Genomic DNA, 19,036 nt, shown 5'->3' with positions numbered 1-19,036 from the left:
ATTCCTCCCATTCCAATTCATTCTTCCCATTCCAATTTCATTCTCCCCATTCCAATTCCATTTTTCCCATTCCAATTTCATTCTCCCCATTTCAATTCCATTCTGCCCATTCCAATTTCATTCTTCCCATTCCAATTTCATTCTCCCCATTCCAATTTTTTTCTCCCCATTCCAATTCCATTCTTCCCATTTCAGTTCCATTCCTCCCATTCCAATTCCATTCTTCCCATTCCAATTCCATTCTTCCCATTTCAATTCCATTCCTCCCCTTCCAATTCCATTCTTCGCAATCCAATTTGATTCTCCCCATTCCAATTCCATTCTCCCCATTCCAATTTCATTCTCCCCATTCCAATTCCATTCTCCCCATTCCAATTCCATTCTTCCCATTTCAATTCCATTCCTCCCATTCCAATTCATTCTTCCCATTCCAATTTCATTCTCCCCATTCCAATTCCATTTTTCCCATTCCAATTTCATTCTCCCCATTTCAATTCCATTCTGCCCATTCCAATTTCATTCTTCCCATTCCAATTTCATTCTCCCCATTCCAATTTTTTTCTCCCCATTCCAATTCCATTCTTCCCATTTCAGTTCCATTCCTCCCATTCCAATTCCATTCTTCCCATTCCAATTCCATTCTTCCCATTTCAATTCCATTCCTCCCCTTCCAATTCCATTCTTCGCAATCCAATTTCATTCTCCCCATTCCAATTCCATTCTCCCCATTCCAATTTCATTCTCCCCATTCCAATTCCATTCTCCCCATTCCAATTCCATTCTTCCCATTTCAATTCCATTCCTCCCATTCCAATTCATTCTTCCCATTCCAATTTCATTCTCCCCATTCCAATTCCATTTTTCCCATTCCAATTTCATTCTCCCCATTTCAATTCCATTCTGCCCATTCCAATTTAATTCCTCCCATTCCAATTCCATTCTTCCCATTTCAGTTCCATTCCTCCCTATTCCAATTCCATTCTTCCCATTCCAATTCCATTCTTCCCATTTCAATTCCATTCTTCCCAATCCAATCTCATTCTCCCCATTCCAATTCCATACCTCCCATTCCAATTCCATTCTCCCCATTAAAATTCCATTCTTCCCATTTCAGTTCCATTCTCCACATTCCAATTCCATTCCTCCCATTCCAATTCCATTCTTCCCATTTCAGTTCCATTCTCCACATTCCAATTCCATTCTTCCCATTTCAATTCCATTCCTCCCCTTCCTATTCCATTCTTCCCAATCCAATTTCATTCTCCCCATTCCAATTCCATTCTCCCTATTCCAATTTCATTCTCCCCATTCCAATTCCATTCTCCCCATTCCAATTCCATTCTTCCCATTCCAATTCCATTCTTCCCATTCCAATTTCATTCTCCCCATTCCAATTCCATTCTTCCCATTCCAATTTCATTCTCCCCATTTCAATTTCATTCTCCCCATTCCAATTCCATTCTTCCCATTCCAATTTCATTCTCCCCATTCCAATTCCATTCTCCCCATTCCAATTCCATTCTTCCCATTCCAATTCCATTCTGCCCATTCCAATTTCATTCTCCCCATTCCAATTCCATTCTTCCCATTCCAATTTCATTCTCCCCATTCCAATTCCATTCTTCCCATTCCAATTTCATTCTCCCCATTTCAATTTCATTCTCCCCATTCCAATTCCATTCTCCCCATTCCAATTTCATTCTCCCCATTCCAATTCCATTCTCCCCATTCCAATTCCATTCTTCCCATTCCAATTCCATTCTGCCCATTCCAATTTCATTCTTCCCATTCCAATTTCATTCTCCCCATTCCAATTTAATTTCTCCCATTCCAATTCCATTCTTCCCATTTCAGTTCCATTCCTCCCTATTCCAATTCCATTCTTCCCATTCCAATTCCATTCTTCCCATTTCAATTCCATTCCTCCCCTTCCAATTCCATTCTTTCCAATCCAATTTCATTCTCCCCATTCCAATTCCATTCTCCCCATTCCAATTTCATTCTCCCCATTCCAATTCCATTCTCCCCATTCCAATTCCATTCTTCCCATTCCAATTCTATACCTCCCATTCCAATTCCATTCTCCCCATTCCAATTCCATTCTTCCCATTTCAGTTCCATTCTCCACATTCCAATTCCATTCCTCCCATTCCAATTCCATTCTTCCCATTCCAGTTCCATTCTCCACATTCCAATTCCATTCTTCCCATTTCAATTCCATTCCTCCCCTTCCAATTCCATTCTTCCCAATCCAATTTCATTCTCCCCATTCCAATTTCATTCCCCCCATTCCAATTCCATTCTTCCCATTCCAATTCCATTCTTCCCATTTTAATTCCATTCTTCCCATTTCGATTCCATTCCTCCCATTCCAATTCCATTCTTCCCATTCCAATTTCATTCTCCCCATTCCAATTCCATTCTTCCCATTCCAATTTCATTCTCCCCATTTCAATTCCATTCTGCCCATTCCAATTCCATTCTTCCCATTTCAATTCCATTCCTCCCCTTCCAATTACATTCTTCCCAATCCAATTTCATTCTCCCAATTCCAATTCCATTCTCCCCATTCCAATTTCATTCTCCCCATTCCAATTCCATTCTCCCCATTCCAATTCCATTCTTCCCATTCCAATTCCATTCTTCCCATTTCAATTCCATTCCTCCCATTCCAATTCCATTCTTCCCATTCCAATTCCATTCTCCCCATTCCAATTCAATTCTTCCCATTCCAATTTCATTCTCCCCATTTCAATTCCATTCTGCCCATTCCAATTTCATTCTTCCCATTCCAATTTCATTCTTCCCATTTCATTCAATTCCAAAACCTCCATGCTGCCCACTGCCAGCCCCATAGCCAGGGAATCTCACAGTTTAACTGCCTGACTGTAGGAACCCTTGCTATGCTGCTGGTGAAACCTCCTTTGCTTCAGCCCCAGAGATAAAAAAAGTATCAATAGACAACAGCAGAGAGACAGCGATGTGTTCATGAAGAGCGCGTATGCTCTGTGTACCAACTCCAGCTTAAAGAGACAGGCGTCCCTTATTTATCCTGCATAGTCTGCTGTAATATTCCTCAGCCCCTGAGCCCCACAAGCAATCATTATTCCCCCACCGTGTAGAACTTCTCTTGAACAACTCAAGTCCAGGAGCTGTGCCATCAGCTTTTGGAGTCTCTGGCCCAACTGGCCCAGTTCTTTCAGCATCTCTGGTGCATTTTGGGAGGGGTCTGAATAAACAGAAGCAGAGGCTGCGCTGACCAGACTCTCAGCCTCTCTGTAGCAGATCTGGAAGGACTCCTGGAGGCTGGATCCCATGGAAGCCTTCTGGCTGCTCAGAAAATCAGATGTCTCCTTCAATTTCTGCAGGAATGTGTCCCACTGGTCCATCAGCTGAGGAAGAGGGAGGAACCTTTAGTGTGGGGGCAGGGAAGAGAGAGGGAGGAACCTTTAGTGTGGGGAAGGGAAGAGGGAGGAACCTTTAGTGTGTGGAAGGGAAGAGGGAGGAACCTTTAGTGTGGGGAAGGGAAGAGGGAGGAACCTTTAGTGTGGGGAAGGGAAGAGGGAGGAACCTTTAGTGCGGGGCAGAGAGTAAGGAACCTTTAGTGTGGGGCAGGGAAGAGGGAGGAACCTTTAGTGTGGGGCAGGGAAGAGGGAGGAACCTTTAGTGTGGGGCAGGGAAGAGAGAGGGAGGAACCTTTAGTGTGGGGCAGGGAAGAGAGAGGGAGGAACCTTTCGTGTGGGGCAGGGAAGAGAGAGGGAGGAACCTTTAGTGTGGGGCTGGGAAGAGGGAGGAACCTTTAGTGTGGGGCATGGAAGAGGGAGTAACCTTTAGAGTGGGGCAGGGAAGAGAGAGGGAGGAACCTTTAGTGTGGGGCAGGGAAGAGGGAGGAACCTTTAGTGTGGGGCATGGAAGAGGGAGTAACCTTTAGTGTGGGGCAGGGAAGAGAGAGGGAGGAACCTTTAGTGTGGGGCATGGAAGAGGGAGGAACCTTTAGTGTGGGGCATGGAAGAGAGAGGGAGGAACCTTTAGTGTGGGGCAGGGAAGAGAGAGGGAGGAACCTTTAGTGTGGGGCAGGGAAGAGAGAGGGAGGAACCTTTAGTGTGGGGCAGGGAAGAGAAAGGGAGGAACCTTTAGTGTGGGGCAGGGAAGAGAGAGGGAGGAACCTTTAGTGTGGGGCAGGGAAGAGAGAGGGAGGAACCTTTAGTGTGGGGCTGGGAAGAGAGAGGGAGGAACCTTTAGTGTGGGGCAGGGAAGAGAGAGGGAGGAACCTTTAGTGTGGGGCAGGGAAGAGAGAGGGAGGAACCATTAGTGTGGGGCAGGGAAGAGAGAGGGAGGAACCTTTAGTGTGGGGCAGGGAAGAGGGAGGAACCTTTAGTGTGGGGCAGGGAAGAGAGAGGGAGTAACCTTTAGTGTGGGGCAGGGAAGAGAGAGGGAGGAACCTTTAGTGTGGGGCAGGGAAGAGGGAGGAACCTTTAGTGTGGGGCAGGGAAGAGAGAGGGAGTAACCTTTAGTGTGGGGCAGGGAAGAGAGAGGGAGGAACCTTTAGTGTGGGGGCTGGGAAGAGGGAGGAACCTTTAGTGTGGGGCAGGGAAGAGAGAGGGAGGAACCTTTAGTGTGGGGCTGGGAAGAGGGAGGAACCTTTAGTGTGGGGCAGGGAAGAGGGAGTAACCTTTAGTGTGGGGCAGGGAAGAGAGAGGGAGGAACCATTAGTGTGGGGCAGGGAGCTATGAATGGCCACTCTCACAGTAGTAACCCCAGGGTTCCCAACACTTCACAGTTGGTCACTGGTGGACTGCAGGTCATGGTTAGTAAAAGTGGGTGGAGCCACCAACCTCCAATCAGATGTCACTCATTGACTTTCTATGGGGAAATGTAAATTGCTGCCATTCTGGCACTATTATACGCCGACGCATGCGCATTGCGTTTTTAAGGACGCCTGAGGCCTGGGATCACTGCGAAGTGATCTTTTCTCTGGGAAACACTGAGCTTTATCTTCTGCTACTGATTTCTTGGATTTTGACCCGGCCCGATCGTGGAATTGAACCGCGCTGCCTGCACCGACTGACCGCCTGTCCGACTACGCCTTCTGCCTACTGTTTCTGCTTTGACGCTAAGGTTCAGCACTCCTGCCACTCCTCCACTAGGCCCAGTCCTGTCTCACCCTCAGCGGCTGTCGCCTCAGTGGGAGGTGTAGGAGAGGTCCTTCCCCTACGAACTCTTCCAACAAACTCCTTATTGGGTCCTGATACCCTCCCCTCTATAAGCCCCACCCCATGGAACACCTTAACTTAATCCCCATTGGTTGAAGTCTTCTCCCCAGTGTATGACCCTTCATTACTTACCCCTCTGTCTTCCCATTGTGACATCAACACCACCACCCAGCGTAACACTCAGCCCTTTCGACCCACGGCCTCTCCCCATTGTAGAACCTCTCATTACTTACCCCCAGTCTCTGCAGCCTCTACCCAGTGAAACCCCCACCCCCTGGGTAGTGTCCCTCAGAACTGCCACTTACCTGGGTTTGTAGTGTGTGCCCCCCGGGGGTAGCCTGGCGCTGGTACATGCGCAGCACCTCACTTAGAGACAGCACGTAGTCTAGCCGTGACTGATAGGCCGGACTCTTCCCACTGTATTCAGTTACCTACCGGGGGTAATAGCAATAATAAAGCATTAGGGCCCCCGGGGGGCTGCTAAACCTGAGCTTATACGGTCTCCCCCATAAGAGGAGTAGAACACAGTGGGGGGTTAATTGGTTGGTTTTAATTCTGTAACTGCCAGATAAGTTGAATTTATGGACTACTGCAATTAATGGACAAAAACATTTTATTCTGGTTACTTCGAGCCACTATTTTGTATTGTGGAAAATCTTATAATGTGACCAGTAGGTGGCGCTGTTATTGGTCCATAGAGCTGATCTGTGGTTTGTACCTCAGTAGCCAGAAATCAGCCAAACGCTGCCCCTGTCTGGGGCCACTCTTCCTATTGGGGCTCCTGTCTTGGGTGGGGCTCTATATTTACTGTATTGGGAATTGCCCCTCAGCAACATGCCCCCATAAACAGGGGCGGGTATGGGTAAAGGCAGGCCCAGTTGGGATTGGTTACACTGGGGGGGGGGCAGTTAAGGGGGGGGGTCACTATATATAAATATATAAGGGGGGGCAGTAATGAAATAGAGAAAGTACAGAGAAGAGCGACTAAGCTGATAAAGGGAATGGGCTCAGTTATGGGGAAAGGCTGGCCCAGTTGGGATTGGTTACACTGGGGGGGGGGGGGCAGTTAAGGGGGGGGTCACTATATATAAATATATAAGGGGGGCAGTAATGAAATAGAGAAAGTACAGGGAAGAGCGACTAAGCTGATAAAGGGAATGGGCTCAGTTATAGGGAAAGGCTGGCCCAGTTGGGATTGGTTACACTGGGGGGGGGGGCAGTTAAGGGGGGGGCACTATATATAAATATATAAGGGGGGGGCAGTAATGAAATAGAGAAAGTACAGAGAAGAGCGACTAAGCTGATAAAGGGAATGGGCTCAGTTATAGGGAAAGGCTGGCCCAGTTGGGATTGGTTAACACTGGGGGGGGCAGTTAAGGGGGGGGCACTATATATAAATATATAAGGGGGGGGCAGTAATGAAATAGAGAAAGTACAGGGAAGAGCGACTAAGCTGATAAAGGGAATGGGCTCAGTTATGGGGAAAGGCTGGCCCAGTTGGGATTGGTTACACTGGGGGGGGGCAGTTAAGGGGGGGCACTATATATAAATATATAAGGGGGGGGCAGTAATGAAATAGAGAAAGTACAGGGAAGAGCGACTAAGCTGATAAAGGGAATGGGCTCAGTTATGGGGAAAGGCTGGCCCAGTTGGGATTGGTTACACTGGGGGGGGCAGTTAAGGGGGGGTCACTATATATAAATATATAAGGGGGGGGCAGTAATGAAATAGAGAAAGTACAGGGAAGAGCGACTAAGCTGATAAAGGGAATGGGCTCAGTTATGGGGAAAGGCTGGCCCAGTTGGGATGGTTACACTGGGGAAGGGGCAGTTAAGGGGGGGTCACTATATATAAATATATAAGGGGGGCAGTAATGAAATAGAGAAAGTACAGGGAAGAGCGACTAAGCTGATAAAGGGAATGGGCTCAGTTATGGGGAAAGGCTGGCCCAGTTGGGATTGGTTACACTGGGGGGGGGGGGCAGTTAAGGGGGGGGTCACTATATATAAATATATAAGGGGGGGTATACAATAAATGATGATATATACGCCAGTAGCCCCTCACACCACGTTCATCAAAAAATAGGGGCCCCAGAGAGGGCGGAGCTTTATAGACTGCTCAGTTGTGTGGGGATTGGATTGGCTGGAATGGAAGTTCAAACCATGTCCCTATGCCCACACTCTGGGAATTGCCCCTTACCTTGCCCACACTCTGGGAATTGCCCCTCACCTTGCCCACACTCTGGGAATTGCCCCTTACCTTGCCCACACTCTGGGAATTGCCCCTTACCTTGCCCACACTCTGGGAATTGCCCCTCACCATGCCCACACTCTGGAAATTGCCCCTTACCTTGCCCACACTCTGGGAATTGCCCCTTACCATGCCCACACTCTGGAATTGCCCCTTACCTTGCCCACACTCTGGGAATTGCCCCTTACCTTGCCCACACTCTGGGAATTGCCCCTTACCATGCCCACACTCTGGGAATTGCCCCTTACCTTGCCCACACTCTGGGAATTGCCCCTCACCATGCCCACACTCTGGGAATTGCCCCTTACCTTGCCCACACTCTGGGAATTGCCCCTCACCATGCCCACACTCTGGAAATTGCCCCTTACCTTGCCCACACTCTGGGAATTGCCCCTTACCTTGCCCACACTCTGGGAATTGCCCCTTACCATGCCCACAATCTGGGAATTGCCCCTTACCTTGCCCACACTCTGGGAATTGCCCCTTACCTTGCCCACACTCTGGGAATGCCCCTTACCTTGCCCACACTCTGGGAATTGCCCCTTACCTTGCCCACACTCTGGGAATTGCCCCTTACCTTGCCCACACTCTGGGAATTGCCCCTTATCTTGCCCACACTCTGGGAATTGCCCCTTACCTTGCCCACACTCTGGGAATTGCCCCTTACCTTGCCCACACTCTGGGAATTGCCCCTTACCTTGCCCACACTCTGGGAATTGCCCCTTACCTTGCCCACACTCTGGGAATTGCCCCTTACCTTGCCCACACTCTGGGAATTGCCCCTTACCTTGCCCACACTTTGGAAATTGCCCCTCACCATGCCCACACTCTGGGAATTGCCCCTTACCTTGCCCACACTCTGGGAATTGCCCCTTACCATGCCCACACTCTGGGAATTGCCCCTTACCTTGCCCACACTCTGGGAATTGCCCCTTACCTTGCCCACACTCTGGAAATTGCCCCTCACCATGCCCACACTCTGGGAATTGCCCCTCACCTTAACCACACTCTGGGAATTGCCCCTTACCTTGCCCACACTCTGGGAATTGCCCCTTACCTTGCCCACACTCTGGGAATTGCCCCTTACCTTGCCCACACTCTGGGAATTCCCCCTTACCTTGCCCACACTCTGGAAATTGCCCCTCACCATGCCCACACTCTGGGAATTGCCCCTCACCATGCCCACACTCTGGGAATTGCCCCTCACCATGCCCACACTCTGGGAATTGCCCCTTATCTTGCCCACACTCTGGGGAATTGCCCCTTACCTTGCCCACACTCTAGGAATGGCCCCTTACCTTGCCCACAATCTGGGAATTGCCCCTCACCATGCCCACACTCTGGGAATTGCCCCTCACCATGCCCACACTCTGGGAATTGCCCCCTCACCATGCCCACACTCTGGGAATTGCCCCTCACCATGCCCACACTCTGGGAATTGCCCCTCACCATGCCCACACTCTGGGAATTGCCCCTTATCTTGCCCACACTCTGGGAATTGCCCCTTATCTTGCCCACACTCTGGGAATTGCCCCTCACCATGCCCAAAATCTGGGAATTGCCCCTTATCTTGCCCACACTCTGGAAATTGCCCCTCACCATGCCCACACTCTGGGAATTGCCCCTTATCTTGCCCACACTCTGGGAATTGCCCCTTAACTTGCCCACACTCTGGGAATTGCCCCTCACCATGCCCAAACTCTGGGAATTGCCCCTTATCTTGCCCACACTCTGGAAATTGCCCCTTACCTTGCCCACACTCTGGGAATTGCCCCTTACCTTGCCCACACTCAAGGAATTGCCCCTTACCTTGCCCACCCACTGGGAATTGCCCCTCACCATGCCCACACTCTGGGAATTGCCCCTCACCATGCCCACACTCTGGGAATTGCCCCTCACCTTGCCCACCCACTGGGAATTGCCCCTCACCATGCCCACACTCTGGGAATTGCCCCTTACCATGCCCACACTCTGGGAATTGCCCCTTACCTTGCCCACACTCAAGGAATTGCCCCTTACCTTGCCCACACTCTGGGAATTGCCCCTCACCTTGCCCACACTCAAGGAATTGCCCCTTACCTTGCCCACCCACTGGGAATTGCCCCTTACCTTGCCCACACTCAAGGAATTGCCCCTTACCTTGCCCACCCACTGGGAATTGCCCCTCACCATGCCCACACTCTGGGAATTGCCCCTCACCATGCCCACACTCTGGGAATTGCCCCTCACCATGCCCACACTCTGGGAATTGCCCCTTACCTTGCCCACACTCTGGGAATTGCCCCTCACCTTGCCCACACTCAAGGAATTGCCCCTCACCTTGCCCACCCACTGGGAATTGCCCCTCACCATGCCCACACTCTGGGAATTGCCCCTCACCATGCCCACACTCTGGGAATTGCCCCTCACCTTGCCCACCCACTGGGAATTGCCCCTCACCATGCCCACACTCTGGGAATTGCCCCTCACCATGCCCACAATCTGGGAATTGCCCCTTACCTTGCCCACACTCTGGGAATTGCCCCTCACCATGCCCACACTCTGGGAATTGCCCCTCACCTTGCCCACACTCTGGGAATTGCCCCTCACCATGCCCACCCACTGGGAATTGCCCCTCACCATGCCCACACTCTGGGAATTGCCCCTCACCATGCCCACACTCTGGGAATTGCCCCTCACCATGCCCACACTCTGGGAATTGCCCCTCACCATGCCCACACTCTGGGAATTGCCCCTTACCTTGCCCACACTCTGGGAATTGCCCCTCACCTTGCCCAGATTCTGGGAGAAGGATGAGACATCAGTGCTGATTCGCTGCAGAGACCGCAGAGCGTCAGTCAGTTCCTGCGAGAGCCAATGGGATTGCTGGGAGATCTCGGAGGAGAGGAAGTCACAGATATTTTGGATAATTCTCATCAGTTCTGCACCTAAAGCCCAGTGTGAGGGAAAAATCTGCAATATCAGTGCTTAAATCTACCCCACTGCCCCCCAATGGGGTGTAACCTGCCTGCACCCCCAGGTAACTGCCCCCCAATATGGTGTAACCTGCCTGCACCCCCAGGTAACTGCCCCCCAATGGGGTGTAACCTGCCTGCACCCCCAGGTAACTGCCCCCCAATGTGGTGTAACCTGCCTGCACCCCCAGGTAACTGCCCCCCAATGTGGTGTAACCTGCCTGCACCCCCAGGTAACTGCCCCCCAATGTGGTGTAACCTGCCTGAAACCCCCAGGTAACTGCCCCCTTAATGTGGTTGTAACCTGCCTGAACCCCCAGGTAACTGCCCCCCAATGTGGTGTAACCTGCCTGCACCCCCAGGTAACTGCCCCCCAATGGGGTGTAACCTGCCTGCACCCCCAGGTAACTGCCCCCAATGTGGTGTAACCTGCCTGCACCCCCAGGTAACTGCCCCCCAATGTGGTGTAACCTGCCTGCACCCCCAGGTAACTGCCCCCCAATGTGGTGTAACCTGCCTGCACCCCCAGGTAACTGCCCCCCAATGTGGTGTAACCTGCCTGAACCCCCAGGTAACTGCCCCCTTAATGTGGTGTAACCTGCCTGAACCCCAGGTAACTGCCCCCCAATGTGGTGTAACCTGCCTGCACCCCCAGGTAACTGCCCCCCAATGGGGTGTAACCTGCCTGCACCCCCAGGTAACTGCCCCCAATGTTGGTGTAACCTGCCTGCACCCCCAGGTAACTTGCCCCCCAATGTGGTGTAACCTGCCTGCACCCCAGGTAACTGCCCCCCAATGTGGTGTAACCTGCCTGCACCCCCAGGTAACTGCCCCCCAATGTGGTGTAACCTGCCTGCACCCCCAGGTAACTGCCCCCCAATGGGGTGTAACCTGCCTGCACCCCCAGGTAACTGCCCCCCAATGGGGTGTAACCTGCCTGCACCCCCAGGTAACTGCCCCCCAATGTGGTGTAACCTGCCTGCACCCCCAGGTAACTGCCCCCAATGTGGTGTAACCTGCCTGCACCCCCAGTAACTGCCCCCCAATGGGGTGTAACCTGCCTGCACCCCCAGGTAACTGCCCCCCAATGGGGTGTAACCTGTCTGCACCCCCAGGTAACTGCCCCCCAATGGGGTGTAACCTGTCTGCACCCCCAGGTAACTGCCCCCCAATGGGGTGTAACCTGTCTGCACCCCCAGGTAACTGCCCCCCAATGTGGTGTAACCTGCCTGCACCCCAGGTAACTGCCCCCCAATGTGGTGTAACCTTGCCTGCACCCCAGGTAACTGCCCCCCAATGTGGTGTAACCTGCCTGCACCCCCAGGTAACTGCCCCCCAATGTGGTGTAACCTGCCTGCACCCCCAGGTAACTGCCCCCCAATGTGGTGTAACCTGCCTGCACCCCCAGGTAACTGCCCCCCAATGTGGTGTAACCTGCCTGCATCCCCAGGTAACTGCCCCCCCAATGTGGTGTAACCTGCCTGCATCCCCAGGTAACTGCCCCCCAATGTGGTGTAACCTGCCTGCACCCCAGGTAACTGCCCCCAATGTGGTGTAACCTGCCTGCACCCCCAGGTAACTGCCCCCTAATGTGGTGTAACCTGCCTGCACCCCCAGGTAACTGCCCCCCAATGTGGTGTAACCTGCCTGCACCCCCAGGTAACTGCCCCCCAATGTGGTGTAACCTGCCTGCACCCCCAGGTAACTGCCCCCCAATGTGGTGTAACCTGCCTGCACCCCCAGGTAACTGCCCCCCAATGTGGTGTAACCTGCCTGCACCCCCAGGTAACTGCCCCCCAATATGGTGTAACCTGCCTGCACCCCCAGGTAACTGCCCCCCAATGTGGTGTAACCTGCCTGCATCCCCAGGTAACTGCCCCCAATGTGGTGTAACCTGCCTGCACCCCCAGGTAACTGCCCCCCAATGTGGTGTAACCTGCCTGCACCCCCAGGTAACTGCCCCCCCCAATGTGGTGTAACCTGTCTGCACCCCCAGGTAACTGCCCCCCAATGTGGTGTAACCTGCCTGCACCCCCAGGTAACTGCCCCCCAATGTGGTGTAACCTGCCTGCACCCCCAGGTAACTGCCCCCCAATGTGGTGTAACCTGCCTGCATCCCCAGGTAACTGCCCCCCAATGTGGTGTAACCTGCCTGCACCCCCAGGTAACTGCCCCCCAATGTGGTGTAACCTGCCTGCATCCCCAGGTAACTGCCCCCCAATGTGGTGTAACCTGCCTGCACCCCCAGGTAACTGCCCCCCAATGTGGTGTAACCTGCCTGCACCCCCAGGTAACTGCCCCCAATGTGGTGTAACCTGCCTGCACCCCCAGGTAACTGCCCCCCAATGTGGTGTAACCTGCCTGCACCCCCAGGTAACTGCCCCCCAATGTGGTGTAACCTGCCTGCACCCCCAGGTAACTGCCCCCAATGTGGTGTAACCTGCCTGCACCCCCAGGTAACTGCCCCCCAATGTGGTGTAACCTGCCTGCACCCCCAGGTAACTGCCCCCCAATGTGGTGTAACCTGCCTGCACCCCCAGGTAACTGCCCCCCAATGTGGTGTAACCTGCCTGCACCCCAGGTAACTGCCCCCCAATGTGGTGTAACCTGCCTGCACCCCCAGGTAACTGCCCCCCAATGTGGGTGTAACCTGCCTGCACCCCCAGGTAACTGCCCCCCAATGTGGTGTAACCTGCCTGCACCCCCAGGTAACTGCCCCCCAATGTGGTGTAACCTGCCTGCACCCCCAGGTAACTGCCCCCCAATGTGGTGTAACCTGCCTGCACCCCCAGGTAACTGCCCCCCCAATGGGGTGTAACCTGCCTGCACCCCCAGGTAACTGCCCCCAATGTGGTGTAACCTGCCTGCACCCCCAGGTAACTGCCCCCCAATGTGGGTGTAACCTGCCTGCACCCCCAGGTAACTGCCCCCCAATGGGGTGTAACCTGCCTGCACCCCCAGGTAACTGCCCCCCAATGGGGTGTAACCTGCCTGCACCCCCAGGTAACTGCCCCCCAATGTGGTGTAACCTGCCTGAACCCCCAGGTAACTGCCCCCTTAATGTGGTGTAACCTGCCTGAACCCCCAGGTAACTGCCCCCCAATGTGGTGTAACCTGCCTGCACCCCCAGGTAACTGCCCCCCAATGGGGTGTAACCTGCCTGCACCCCCAGGTAACTGCCCCCAATGTGGTGTAACCTGCCTGCACCCCCAGGTAACTGCCCCCCAATGTGGTGTAACCTGCCTGCACCCCCAGGTAACTGCCCCCCAATGTGGTGTAACCTGCCTGCACCCCCAGGTAACTGCCCCCCAATGGGGTGTAACCTGCCTGCACCCCCAGGTAACTGCCCCCCAATGGGGTGTAACCTGCCTGCACCCCCAGGTAACTGCCCCCCAATGGGGTGTAACCTGCCTGCACCCCCAGGTAACTGCCCCCCCCCAATGTGGTGTAACCTGCCTGCACCCCCAGGTAACTGCCCCCAATGGGGTGTAACCTGCCTGCACCCCCAGGTAACTGCCCCCCAATGGGGTGTAACCTGTCTGCACCCCCAGGTAAACTGCCCCCCAATGGGGTGTAACCTGTCTGCACCCCCAGGTAACTGCCCCCCCAATGGGGTGTAACCTGTCTGCACCCCCAGGTAACTGCCCCCAATGTGGTGTAACCTGCCTGCACCCCCAGGTAACTGCCCCCCAATGTGGTGTAACCTGCCTGCACCCCCAGGTAACTGCCCCCCAATGTGGTGTAACCTGCCTGCACCCCCAGGTAACTGCCCCCCAATGTGGTGTAACCTGCCTGCACCCCCAGGTAACTGCCCCCCAATGTGGTGTAACCTGCCTGCACCCCCAGGTAACTGCCCCCCAATGTGGTGTAACCTGCCTGCATCCCAGGTAACTGCCCCCCAATGTGGTGTAACCTGCCTGCATCCCCAGGTAACTGCCCCCCAATGTGGTGTAACCTGCCTGCACCCCCAGGTAACTGCCCCCCAATGTGGTGTAACCTGCCTGCACCCCCAGGTAACTGCCCCCTTAATGTGGTGTAACCTGCCTGCACCCCCAGGTAACTGCCCCCCAATGTGGTGTAACCTGCCTGCACCCCCAGGTAACTGCCCCCCAATGTGGTGTAACCTGCCTGCACCCCCAGGTAACTGCCCCCCAATGTGGTGTAACCTGCCTGCACCCCCAGGTAACTGCCCCCCAATGTGGTGTAACCTGCCTGCACCCCCAGGTAACTGCCCCCCAATATGGTGTAACCTGCCTGCACCCCCAGGTAACTGCCCCCCAATGTGGTGTAACCTGCCTGCATCCCCAGGTAACTGCCCCCAATGTGGTGTAACCTGCCTGCACCCCCAGGTAACTGCCCCCCAATGTGGTGTAACCTGCCTGCACCCCCAGGTAACTGCCCCCCCCAATGTGGTGTAACCTGTCTGCACCCCCAGGTAACTGCCCCCCAATGTGGTGTAACCTGCCTGCACCCCCAGGTAACTGCCCCCCAATGTGGTGTAACCTGCCTGCACCCCCAGGTAACTGCCCCCCAATGTGGTGTAACCTGCCTGCATCCCCAGGTAACTGCCCCCCAATGTGGTGTAACCTGCCTGCACCCCCAGGTAACTGCCCCCCAATGTGGTGTAACCTGCCTGCATCCCCAGGTAACTGCCCCCCAATGTGGTGTAACCTGCCTGCACCCCCAGGTAACTGCCCCCCAATGTGGTGTAACCTGCCTGCACCCCCAGGTAACTGCCCCCAATGTGGTGTAACCTGCCTGCACCCCAGGTAACTGCCCCCAATGTGGTGTAACCTGCCTGCACCCCCAGGTAACTGCCCCCAATGTGGTGTAACCTGCCTGCACCCCCAGGTAACTGCCCCCCAATGTGGTGTAACCTGCCTGCACCCCCAGGTAACTGCCCCCAATGTGGTGTAACCTGCCTGCACCCCCAGGTAACTGCCCCCCAATGTGGTGTAACCTGCCTGCACCCCCAGGTAACTGCCCCCCAATGTGGTGTAACCTGCCTGCACCCCCAGGTAACTGCCCCCCAATGTGGTGTAACCTGCCTGCACCCCCAGGTAACTGCCCCCCAATGTGGTGTAACCTGCCTGCACCCCCAGGTAACTGCCCCCCAATGTGGTGTAACCTGCCTGCACCCCAGGTAACTGCCCCCCAATGTGGTGTAACCTGCCTGCACCCCCAGGTAACTGCCCCCCAATGTGGTGTAACCTGCCTGCACCCCCAGGTAACTGCCCCCCAATGGGGTGTAACCTGCCTGCACCCCCAGGTAACTGCCCCCAATGTGGTGTAACCTGCCTGCACCCCCAGGTAACTGCCCCCCAATGTGGTGTAACCTGCCTGCACCCCCAGGTAACTGCCCCCCAATGGGGTGTAACCTGCCTGCACCCCCAGGTAACTGCCCCCCAATGGGGTGTAACCTGCCTGCACCCCCAGGTAACTGCCCCCCAATGTGGTGTAACCTGCCTGCACCCCCAGGTAACTGCCCCCCAATGTGGTGTAACCTGCCTGCACCCCCAGGTAACTGCCCCCCAATGGGGTGTAACCTGCCTGCACCCCCAGGTAACTGCCCCCCAATGTGGTGTAACCTGCCTGCACCCCCAGGTAACTGCCCCCTTAATGTGGTGTAACCTGCCTGCACCCCCAGGTAACTGCCCCCCAATGTGGTGTAACCTGCCTGCACCCCCAGGTAACTGCCCCCCAATGGGGTGTAACCTGCCTGCACCCCCAGGTAACTGCCCCCCAATGTGGTGTAACCTGCCTGCACCCCCAGGTAACTGCCCCCTTAATGTGGTGTAACCTGCCTGCACCCCCAGGTAACTGCCCCCCAATGTGGTGTAACCTGCCTGCACCCCCAGGTAACTGCCCCCAATGTGGTGTAACCTGCCTGCACCCCCAGGTAACTGCCCCCTTAATGTGGTGTAACCTGTCTGCACCCCCAGGTAACTGCCCCCCAATGTGGTGTAACCTGCCTGCACCCCCAGGTAACTGCCCCCCAATGGGGTGTAACCTGCCTGCACCCCCAGGTAACTGCCCCCCAATGTGGTGTAACCTGCCTGCACCCCCAAGTAACTGCCCCCTCTGGGACAGCAAAGAAATCAGGGTTCTCTGTAATAGGGGGACCCCAAGCTAAAATGGCAGCTGCTATCTTCAACCACCAGAGGGAGCCGCTAGGGCTGTTACTCAGGGAGGAAATGGTTTCTGCAGAATAAATATAGTCTCTAGGGGGCACTAATGTGGCGAATCTATTGGCAGTAACTTGCCTTTCCTTCTCCTTTAAGGAGTTAATATTTGCTTTTCTGAGGCTTTGTTGCCCCAGGGTATATTTGCTTTTTGCCCCAAACATTAAATGAGATAACATTATGGTCACTATTACCCAGGGGTTCTGGTACCGGCACATTTGCTATAGGTTCTGGGCCATTAGAGATCACTAGATCCAGTACAGCAGGGTTTCTGATTGGCTCCCCAACACCCTGTGCCATATAATTGCCCTGTAACAGTTAATAAACTTCTTCCCATTAACTGCCCCGGCAGTGCTGTTGCTCCAGTCAGTATGTGGGTAATTAACCCCCCATTACTTGCCCCAAACTCGTCTATAGCTGCCCCTACAGTTAATTTGCTGGGCTCGTTACTATCTGTGAGAAGCTCCGCCCATAAAGCTCCGCCCCCTCTCCTGATTAATTAACAGACAGACCCCTCTTGTCCCTCTGAAGCAAAGTAAAGCCCCTATATATCCCAGTCATGTGACTCTAGTGACATCCCACTTCTCTCCACCTCCCTGTCACTCACAGTAACATCACACGGGGGCGGGGCTCATCTGTGGGCGGGAACTAGTGTCATTCCCGCCCAGATTACTCATAGGAGCCACTCAGGCTAATCCCACAGGGTGGCGCCCCAGAGCCCGGTTACTGGAACATGTAATAACCAGAGAAGGCGCCATCTTGGTGCAGCCAGTCTCTCTCACTTCCATCTTGCTGTCTGTGTGGGGGGGAGGCTGTCTCTCTGCTTACCTGTCTCTCTCTGTAGGTGAGTGCAGGACACGGCCAGACCCGGGGCAGTTATTCTCTCCTTTACCCCCCACACCTTCTCCCCCCAGTTCTGCAGCCGTAGGATCAAGTCCTCATATTGGCCGGCCGGGCAGCCCCCGAGATCTCCCAGAACCTCAGGAGACCATCTCTGAATGTAACTAGAGATCTGGCACAGCCACGAGAGCGCTGCCATGTCTCTCTGCACCTCACACACAGAGCCCTGGAGAGGAAAGAGACAGCAAATGAGAGCGCTCCAATTCAGAATATACAGCTGTCTCTCTCTTCCATAACAAGCCTCATCCATCTCTTTCCTGTCTGCTGCAGTCTCTCCCTCTAACAGTCTCGCCTACCTCATCTGTAGCAGTCTCTCCCTCTAACAGTCTCGCCTACCTCATCTGTAGCAGTCTCTCCCTCTAACAGTCTCGCCTACCTCATCTGTAGCAGTCTCTCCCTCTAACAGTCTCGCCTACCTCATCTGTAGCAGTCTCTCCCTCTAACAGTCTTGCCTACCTCATCTGTAGCAGTCTCTCCCTCTAACAGTCTCGCCTACCTCATCTGTAGCAGTCTCTCCCTCTAACAGTCTCACCCACCTCATCTGTAGCAGTCTCTCCCTCTAACAGTCTCGCCCACCTGTTACTCATCTGTAGCAGTCTCTCCCTCTAACAGTCTCGCCTACCTCATCTGTAGCAGTCTCTCCCTCTAACAGTCTCGCCCACCTGTTACTCATCTGTAGCAGTCTCTCCCTCTAACAGTCTCGCCTACCTCATCTGTAGCAGTCTCTCCCTCTAACAGTCTCGCCTACCTCATCTGTAGCAGTCTCTCCCTCTAACAGTCTCACCCACCTCATCTGTAGCAGTCTCTCCCTCTAACAGTCTCGCCTACCTCATCTGTAGCAGTCTCTCCCTCTAACAGTCTCACCCACCTGTTACTCATCTGTAGCAGTCTCTCCCTCTAACAGTCTCGCCCACCTGTTACTCATCTGTAGCAGTCTCTCCCTCTAACAGTCTCGCCCACCTGTTACTCATCTGTAGCAGTCTCTCCCTCTAACAGTCTCGCCTACCTCATCTGTAGCAGTCTCTCCCTCTAACAGTCTCACCCACCTGTTACTCATCTGTAGCAGTCTCTCCCTCTAACAGTCTTGCCTACCTCATCTGTAGCAGTCTCTCCCTCTAACAGTCTCGCCTACCTCATCTGTAGCAGTCTCTCCCTCTAACAGTCTCGCCTACCTCATCTGTAGCAGTCTCTCCCTCTAACAGTCTCGCCTACCTCATCTGTAGCAGTCTCTCCCTCTAACAGTCTCTCCTACCTCATCTGTAGCAGTCTCTCCCTCTAACAGTCTCGCCTACCTCATCTGTAGCAGTCTCTCCCTCTAACAGTCTCGCCTACCTCATCTGTAGCAGTCTCTCCCTCTAACAGTCTCGCCTACCTCATCTGTAGCAGTCTCTCCCTCTAACAGTCTCGCCTACCTCATCTGTAGCAGTCTCTCCCTCTAACAGTCTCGCCTACCTCATCTGTAGCAGTCTCTCCCTCTAACAGTCTCACCCACCTGTTACTCATCTGTAGCAGTCTCTTATTTCAACAGCCTCAGCGG

The 19,036-nt window shown here is 54.0% G+C and overlaps 1 protein-coding gene across 1 annotated transcript in view; it reads right to left on the bottom strand.

The window, feature by feature from the left end:
* dnhd1 (dynein heavy chain domain 1) overlaps window positions 1-19,036 on the bottom strand; it is a 105,271-nt gene that overhangs the window by 65,034 nt on the left and 21,201 nt on the right. Inside the window, exons 7-10 of the mRNA XM_031897460.1 lie at window positions 17,428-17,665; window positions 10,233-10,390; window positions 5,519-5,644; window positions 3,116-3,392 (exon numbers count right to left, since the gene is read on the bottom strand). Coding sequence (XP_031753320.1) covers window positions 3,116-3,392; window positions 5,519-5,644; window positions 10,233-10,390; window positions 17,428-17,665 — 799 coding nt within the window. The remainder of the gene's footprint in view (window positions 1-3,115; window positions 3,393-5,518; window positions 5,645-10,232; window positions 10,391-17,427; window positions 17,666-19,036) is intronic.

The sequence above is a fragment of the Xenopus tropicalis genome, chromosome 2 (genome assembly GCF_000004195.4).
Source record: "Xenopus tropicalis strain Nigerian chromosome 2, UCB_Xtro_10.0, whole genome shotgun sequence".
Classification (NCBI taxonomy): domain Eukaryota; kingdom Metazoa; phylum Chordata; class Amphibia; order Anura; family Pipidae; genus Xenopus; species Xenopus tropicalis.
Note: the sequence above shows the minus strand (reverse complement) of the source record. Positions and strands in the feature narration are given on the sequence as shown.